Source organism: Chanodichthys erythropterus, chromosome 19 (genome assembly GCF_024489055.1).
Source record: "Chanodichthys erythropterus isolate Z2021 chromosome 19, ASM2448905v1, whole genome shotgun sequence".
NCBI lineage: Eukaryota > Metazoa > Chordata > Actinopteri > Cypriniformes > Xenocyprididae > Chanodichthys > Chanodichthys erythropterus.
The window spans coordinates 8,690,540-8,699,873 of NC_090239.1; the positions used below are offsets into that span (position 1 = coordinate 8,690,540).

Below are 9,334 nucleotides of genomic sequence, written 5' to 3' on the forward strand. Positions count from 1 at the left end.
ATGCTAAAAGTGGTACCGCCAGAACCGGAGATCGACTGAATGGATTCGAAAACGGTAAAGCTCAACTGTTTAACTCTAGGGGAGTTGGAAAATGAGCCTATTTTCAAAAAAAGTGGAGTGTTTCTTTAATTGCTAATGATGTTATGGATTTAAAGTTATGTGTTATAATTTTACAAATATACTTTAATATTATAGAAAGCGCACAATTTGTTATGTATCACTATCACTTCTCTGTAAGATTTTGTAATGTTTTTGAAAGAAGTCTCTGTTGCTCACCAAGACTGCATTTATTTGAAAATACAGTAAAAAAGAGTAATGTTGTGATATATTATTTTTTTTATATATATTTTTAATATATATTAAAATGTAATTTATTCCTGTGATGGCAAAGCTGAATTTTCAGCATCATTACTCCAGCATATCAGAATGATTTCTGACACTGAAGACTGAATTGGTGCTCAGGAAATCAACGGTTGAAAACAGTTGTGCTTGTGGAAACTGTGATATTGCATTTATCTGAAATAGAAATCTTTAACTTTGATCAAAAATTATAGTAATATTTATAATCTATGCGTCCTTGCTCAATAATAAATCTTAAACTGATAATAAATAAAAACTGACCCAAACTTTTTGAATGGTATAGTGAATAATAATGTAAATGTGGTTCTATGTTAAGTGTTTTATCACTCTATATTGTTGTACTCAAATTTACATACCCCTTGCGAAATAAATAATAGCAAGTTAAACATTTTTTAATAAAAAGCTGCATAACAAATATTTTACTGTATACACATATTCCACAAATAAATGTGAAATTTTAAAATTAGCCTATAAATATTTTTTTCTTAATATCTTTATAATATTTTTTCTTAATATATTAGTTTTTTATCTTAATATCATGCGTTTCCTTGAGCATTATTGACTGTTTGCAACTTTAAAAACCCTATATCAATTAAATGACTACTATATTTTAGTTTGGTTGTATTTTCTTTTTAAATAATTTGTATTTTTAAGGAATTTATGATACTAAATTATATTTATGCAGTAGATATATTTATTTATTCACTTTTTTGATCATAGACCTAAAAAGGAAGTTTTTGTTTAGGTGCAGTGCCAGACGTTTCCAGTAGATGAACTTTGTTTACCATTCATTTCCAATGTGGTCATTTTTTATTATTATGACTATTTTTTCAGGACCATTTAATCTTTTCAAAGCAAGTAAAAATAAGTACATTTTTCCATTTTTTTCAGTCAAAAATTGACTGAAGATCACGATTTCCAGAGAGTTAAAGGAATAGCCCAAAAATGAAAATTCTGTCATCATTTACTGACCCTCAGGTTCTTTCACACCTGTATGAGTTTTTTTTCTTCTGTTGAACACAAAAGAAGATATTCTGAAGAATGCTGGTAACCAGACAGTTGACAGTAGCCATTGACTTCCATAGTATTTCTGTCCTACTATGGAAGTCAGTGGCTACCATCAACTGTCTGGTTACCAACATTCAGTAAATTTACATTTTTGGGTGAACTATCCCTTTAACGATTTCAATATATTGAGTCATGTGGGGAACAACTCGAACATGCAGTGCATACAACCTAACCAAAGACCTAACCAAGGACCTTAAGGCTTTTTGTGAAAAACAACAACAACAAAAAAACTGCTCAGGACAGTCCAGACTCCAGGGATGACACAATATTAAAAACCAAGGTATGTAAGCAAAATAATTTGTGTAGATTCAGTTGTTATGTTGTCTTGTATAGCATATGCATGTCTTTTTTTAGTCAAAATGTTTTCTGGGAGAAGGACTTGAGAGAGATAACAAAAGGCCTTTATGATCAACGTCTTAAGGGGTTAGTAACTCTAAAATTCAGTCTCTATCTTTGTGGAATCACATCTAAACTCTTCCAACAAATAATTCTTTATGACCCAAATGCTGATTTAAATGGCACAGGTCATATGTTTCCCTGTCTGATCAGCTCTTGTGGCATTAGAACCCACATTGGCTGGCTCTAGTCATCAGGGTTGCCTAGCAGCATAGATAGTTCATGGCGTTGGCCGGCACTTGTGTGACTGGTTTCTTTGACGACAGTCATCCTGATCTGAGTACCTGTGAGTCAGCATATGAGGGCTTGATGCCGCGTGCCAGGCCAAGGCCTGGAAGCAGGGCTGTGATCCAGCTGCTTGAAGGATTTGTGATGAATGACGTGAATAGTGGTAAGATATTCTGGGAACAAGATGTACAGAAGAAAATGTGACACTGGTTCATGGAGGTCATTAATGAGAGTAAAGTTTTAGATGGTTTCTTCCTCTTTGACTTTGAATATAATTGAGCACACACATTAAATAGTCCTCTGTAAAAAGTATTGCATTGGTAAGATGTTTTTGTTAGAATTATCTTATGCTTACCAAGCCTGCATTTATTTAACCAAAAATACAGTAATATTACAATTTAATTTAAAATAACTGTTTTCTATTTTAATATATTTTAAAGTGATGAAAAGCTGAAATTTCAGCATCATTACTCCAGTCTCCAGTGTCACATAATAACCCTTCAGATGTCAATTTAATATGCGGATTTGCTGCTCAATAAACATTTACTTTGATTATCAATGTTGAAAACAGTTGTGCTGCTTAATATTTTTTGTGGAAACTGCAATATATTTTTTTCACGATTATCTGATTAATAGAAAAATCAAAACAACAGAACGGTAACGGTAATGATATATAGTTCTAAAGAAAGGCAGAGTCCACACCACAGCTATAACAATAACGATATAAAGAAACAATATCTTTGGGATCACTTTCAGAAGGATTTTTTTCCAGCTGTTCAATGATAAAACACTGACAGCCAATCAGAATCCGTTCTAATTTAGAGGCTCGTGCATTTAAAATGGCAGATGATATTGTGGAGAAGTTAATTGCCACAGTCCAGAAAAATCCACCACAGTTTGACAAGTCAAACACCCCTTTCAAGGATACTTTAAAGAAAATGGATATATGGAAAACAATTGGTCATACCCTTGGAATAAGTGCTGAGAAGTATTAAAGGGTTAGTTCACCCAAAAATGAAAATAATGTCATTAATTACTCACCGTCATGCAGTTCCACACCTGTAAGACCTTCGTTAATCTTCGGAATGCAAATTAAGATATTTTTGTTGAAATCCGAGCCTCATTTCCTCTCTCAAGATCAATAAAGGTATTAAAAACATTTAAATCAGTTCATGTGAATACAGTTGTTCAATATTAATATTATAAAGTGACGAAAATATTTTTGGTGCGGCAAAAAAAACAAAATAATGACTTATTTAGTCATGGCCGATTTCAAAACACTGCTTCAGGAAGCATCAGAGCGTTATGAATCATCTGTTCGGAGCGCCAAAGTCACGTGATTTCAGCAGTTTGGCGGTTTGAAACGCGATCCGAATGATGATTCGATATGCTGATTCATAACGCTCTGAATCTTCCTGAAGCATTCTTTTGAAATCGGCCATCACTAAATAAGTCTCGTCGCTTTATAATATTAATATTGAACCACTGTACTCACATGAACCGATTTAAATATGATTTTAGTACATTAATGGATCTTGAGAGAGGAAAAGTCATTGCTGGCTATGCAGGCCTCACTGACCCATCGGATTTCAACAAAAATATCTTAATTTGTGTTATGAACGAAGGTCTTACGGGTGTGGAACGGCATGAGGGTGAGTAATAAATGACATAATTTTAATTTTTGGTTGAACTAACCCTTTAACAACTAGATCATTATGCCAGGCTAGCAAACAGTGTAACAGAAAATTACCTCAGTTGCAGCGCTAGTTTCGACATCATTGTCTTTCTTCCTTTGAAGTTGCAGTGAAAAAGTCTAGGCGTTGTTTTTATTCAACTATACTCACTTCGTCTGTTAAATGCACTGTTAGATTAGATCGATTGCGCTAGCTATTCACTCGAAACATAGCATGCTGAGGACATCTGCTGGTTAGAGACGTGTAATGGACTATATGCACGGGTTACTTCCTGGTTGTCGTTAAGCCAGCTCGAGCACTTCCTGTGAACTGTTAGCTGTTCATTCTGTAGTCGTTGTACATCGACACAAAACCATCTATGGTTGACTTTTTAATGTTGTATTTATATTTTAATGTCAGTGCAGTGCAAGATCAATGATTTCAGCACACTTGTGAAAACACACATTTATTCAATTAATCTAACTAAAGTGCACAATAAATATTTAATTTTTGAAGCTTTTTTTCCACATAAAAATGTGAAAACTAATGGTCGAATTGAATTTAGCCGAGGAGGAACATTGAGGTACGTCTTTATTTATTTATTTTTTATGCTGTCTTGCGTTTGAATAACTAAATTAATGCTATGCCACACTATTTAAGTGACTATATTCTGATTATAAACTAAGTATTACACTACCGATGCTCAACACACCAGCAAATGACATCTCACCGGAAGTTTTCGAGCTGGCTTATATTAATGCGGAAGTTCTAAAGAACGCTCCGTGCATATAGTCCATTGCAACAAGAACTGCAAAATGTTGTAGAACTACACTTTGAAACCGCAGCGGGTGAGCTTAGAATAAACAGACCGTCATCGTTTGTTGGTTTATTGTTATGGTTCTTGTTGTGAACGGGCCTTAAGATAGATTTTAAATCTCAGATATTGTATTATGTATATTAAAACTAATACACTTGTAACATCAAATCAAAGGGTCAGTGTTACAATTAGTTAATTGGTTCAGATAACCACCAGAGATTGGGTTTATTGTTTGAGCTGGGTCATCACAGTAATCTCACAAGCTAGTTATTAATTGTCAGAGCACATGGACTCCAGTAACCCACTGGCTTTAATTGATCGATTCCTCTGTTGTGTCTCTTCAGTGAGTCTTCATATCTCATTACTCACAGACGGAGCAAGGGGCATGTTCGACCCCATGACCTTGCGCTGAGGTTGTGGGGGCAAATTCTGACCCAAACACAAGAATGAGCAACCAATGACCAATAAATCTAAAAATATACTGCTACAAAGATTTGACATATCTTACAGTTATCCCAGTTGTCTAATAATTTATTATATTATATTATATTATATTGAAAGAAGACAAGTTCTGCAGATGACAATTAACTACATTTACTCACCCATAGTAATGTACAACAATAGACTCTTTGAGTTGTAGTAAATCCTAATCACAGATTTCATATTATTTAACTGACAACAGCCCATCAATAACAAAGACTCATTACCAGAGCAATACAGATGGCCAGATGCCGGTAATCCTGACCGCAGATCCAGACCATGTAATCAACTAATTAAACCTCCAACCTTTAATCTAGTGTCTTCAGCAGTAATTGTTTTTGTGCCTTTCTGAAGGCAGTCTCTAAATAAAGCATGTGTGAAACAGTGATTGGCTGGAGTCATCCGCTGAAAATGCTATAAAGACTACTGGATGATTCGCTAATGAACTCCAGTACATGGACCCCCACAGATATGAGCCTGTTGTGTAACAATGCTAGAAAGTTGCAGAACAAACAAACCTTAGAAGAACACTTATGATCCGTTTCTGGATATTTCCATTATGATATCCATTGTTATTTGATCAGCAAATCTAGTCTCAAGCAGAATTAGCCCATTCTAGAAAAGATACCTGCCTGTCGCCTTTATTTGATTTTATATATATATATATATATATATATATATATATATATATATATATATATATATATATATATATATATATATATATATACATTTGTAATATTCTCCTTTAACACCTAATTAAATTCTGCAAGCAGAACTGCATAAGTATTCTGTAAGTTCAGAAACTTTACATATACAATGAGCAATGTGAGATAAGTATTTGACTGTTATTATTGAACAATACAGTTTATTCATAATAAAAATGAATATTTATACTATACATCAATTCTTAACATGAATAGGAATATTTAATATAAATTCTAAACACCTTTCATACTACTTTTGGTTGATTCAGTATACATTTACGAGGCCTATATAAAGTAGCCTCATCAAATACAAAGATATTCAGATATTTTATGTGTCCAAATACTGTTTGAGAACATTATATATGCACTATATTATGTATATATTTTGTTTCATTATGTAAAAAATCTATAGGTAATAAACAAGCCCCATTACACACATGCCCCATTAAACACATACACACATATTGTGTTCATCTGCAGTCGAGGGGATCGGGGCGGGAGGCGTCCCTCTCCTAATCTTCTGTGGGGGCCAGAGAGTATAAAAGACCTGTAAACCCTGCACCGCTCCTAGGAAAGCCGAGCGTTGACATCCACTCCTCCTCAGGAGAGAGATACATAAGGCAACGGTGCTGCAGCTGCACCCAGTCAACAGCCTGTCAATCAACCGGTGAGTAGAACCTTTGAATATTTAATCATCAGTAAGGAATGAGATGTTCTGTAATAATATTCTGAAGTAAAGTAACAATGTGACTGAAATGATACAATCTGTCAGAAGTATATGGGTCTTGAAGGGCTTTTTTGTGATAATGACCAGCTGACTGCTTATTATATGGCTACTTATTGAATAAATAAATTAACAGTATGAAATAATAATAGTTTAAATAATTTCATTATGCAAGAGGAAATGGACATGAAAGTTTACCTGGGACAAGTAATTTATTCCGTTTAGTGGTGATTATGCAAAATGATTTGATCACAGAATGTCACAATTGACCAAAAAAATAAATTAAATTAAATATTCTTGTAATGCTGTATAATAATTTCATCTGTAAAGTATGAAAACTTTCAATGTAACTATTTCAAATGATGACAAATGGTTTATTTTCATTAACATAGTTTATTTAGAGTGGATATTTAGATCATATATGTTAAAAAAAGTTTATATATATATATATATATATATATATATATATATATATATATATATATATATATATATATATATATATATATATATATAATTAATAATAATAATAATAATCTACAAATTGTACAAACTGAATATTCATCTTTAAGATTTATTTATCTATTTATTTGCAAAATATGTATGCAAACCATGGGCCTTATTATTATAAATATAATGTGATTATGAATATGATTTTAATAGAATTCATTATTAAAGAATGAATTAAAAAAAAAGAAGTAGGAAACAACAAGTGCCATTGTGACAGTATGGCATATATTCTCATTAGTCTTTGAGGAATATACCTGAAGGTCATATTTTGACTCTTTTCTGTTTGCTCAGCATGTTTGGTGTTATCCCTGCTCTAATAAGATTAACCCAAGTGCAGATTGTCACCATTGGGAGGGGGGACAATTATTAATCCAAGCTCTGGATTACACAAAATGGGTCACCCTACCCATCACTCATTCCAAGAGCTCTTTTCAGGGAGCACTGGCCATGATGGACATTCAGTTAGAACGCAATATGTATCGGGATTTACGTATTACTCATCAGTAAGAGGATTATGGGTAAAGTTTTCTCAGTCTGAGGTGGCCGCCATAGATGTTCATTAGGTGCCGGTTTGACCTTGCAATTAGCCTAACCTTCCTAGCCTAACGTGTGTATAAAAAGTCAATTATGTTTTAAATGTCATGTGAGCGAGTAAACTCCATTGCAGTAAATTTCCTTTCCAGAATGAAGCCAAAATCCATTTTATAGAAAAATCAATGTGTCATTGGGTGTGAACCATAAACTCATTCCAGTTTTTCTGATATTTTTAAATCAGCACTACATCACGGGGATTGAATTTAAAGAGAAGAGACCAACAGTGACCAACAGCCATGAATCTTGAGCCGCCCAAACCAGAGATCAAATCAGCCACCCGTGTCACTGGTGGTCCCGCCACACCGCGCAAAGGACCACCTAAGTTCAAGCAGAGGCAGACTCGCCAGTTCAAGAGCAAGCCACCGAAGAAGGGTGTCCAAGGGTAAGTTACAGTGTCAAATTTATTTGGGCTATTTCACACTTCAGTCATATTTTATTATACTAAAGTAATATTAAAAATGTTTTTAATATTACATGACTATATTAAAAATAAATGTTTTAAATATTTTCAATGTTCAATTGATTATTTTATTTTATTTTATTTTATTTTATTTTATTTTATTTTATTTTATTTTATTTTATTTTATTTTATTTTATTTTATTTTATTTTATTTTATTTTATTTTATTTTATTTTATTTTATTTTATTTTATTTTATTTTACAGATTTGGAGATGACATCCCTGGCATGGAAGGTTTAGGCACTGGTAAGCATAATCTGCTCTGCATTTTTCCTCACGTGTTTTGCCATTATGACAACATCACCTACCATCTATTCTAAGCCGCCCTTGTCTTGACAGGGTTAGTCTGATCAGACAGTGCATGTATGTCAGACAAGCCTCTCATACTGAGCATCATCAATGACATGAATGCTACCTAGCCTTCAAGCTGCTTAAGTTAACTCTTTGAATGCTAGATGAACTCATATTGCTGTGTTTCTTCTACCTACAGACATCACTGTCATCTGCCCCTGGGAGGCCTTCAACCATCTGGAGCTTCACGAGTTGGCTCAGTATGGTATCATCTGAGCCCTTCACCTTCTCGTCACCCTTCTCGTCATGGTCTCCAAACCACCTGCCTCCGTCCTGGCCATTGGCTCCAAGTGCACCATTCCATCTTTTATAACAGAATAAACACACAAAAGAGCAACATTTATAAAAATGGAAAAACTAAGAAAAATTTCAACAACAACAAAAAAAAATCTGACTATCAATCCCTCCGGTTTCTCTTCTTTCTTGCAGTCCAAGAACACGTTCTGCTCAAATAGGACAGAAAAGTCTCTATGATCGCGTTCTGTTTGCCTAGAAAAACTGCTGCTCCTTTTCTTTGCTCTTTTCTACTCTCCCTCCATTTTCTTCTGGAACACGAAACATACGCAAGCAAGACAGCCTCAGTGTGAGTAAAAACAAGAGACGTACCCGTGAAATGCCTGGCTTCTCATTTCACGTGCCTCGGTGCCTCTTCACTCCACCTTCGCCGAGTACATAAGAAAAGATCAAAGTCCTGTAGAGATGAAACACCCTGCTGGCCGACATTTTAGCTAGACCACCAAAACGTTATTTCAGCCCACTCTTTCTCCATCAGGCTACCCAATTGGGTAATAAATACAGATTTTGACATTTCAACCTTTCCACTCCCTTCTACTTTTTAATGTCTGTGTAAGGATATGTTCAGGAAAAGTTACTTTTTAAATATCATATTGGCTTTGTGTTTTTGCAACCCCCTTATTCAGTGCATACAGGCACAACTGGATCGTTAGAATTCATTTTGGGCTATAAT

At 34.1% G+C, this 9,334-nt stretch overlaps 1 protein-coding gene across 1 annotated transcript; it reads left to right on the plus strand.

Moving 5' to 3' along the window:
- Positions 1 to 6,297: 6,297 nt before the first annotated feature.
- Positions 6,298 to 8,583, plus strand: pde6gb (phosphodiesterase 6G, cGMP-specific, rod, gamma, paralog b). The gene is made up of 4 exons (XM_067368729.1): positions 6,298 to 6,396; positions 7,739 to 7,939; positions 8,222 to 8,262; positions 8,507 to 8,583. Exons 2-4 carry the CDS (start codon positions 7,794 to 7,796, stop codon positions 8,581 to 8,583), a joined length of 264 nt encoding a protein of 87 aa, XP_067224830.1. The 5' UTR covers positions 6,298 to 6,396; positions 7,739 to 7,793.
- The last annotated feature ends 751 nt before the right edge of the window (positions 8,584 to 9,334 follow it).

Bases quoted from the DNA above. Each gene is read 5' to 3' on its own strand.
- pde6gb (XM_067368729.1), top strand. From the start codon at position 7,794: ATGAATCTTGAGCCGCCCAAACCAGAGATCAAATCAGCCACCCGTGTC. The intron at 7,940-8,221 runs GTAAGTTACAGT...TTTATTTTACAG, and splicing joins CCGAAGAAGGGTGTCCAAGG to ATTTGGAGATGACATCCCTG. The intron at 8,263-8,506 runs GTAAGCATAATC...TTCTACCTACAG, and splicing joins CATGGAAGGTTTAGGCACTG to ACATCACTGTCATCTGCCCC.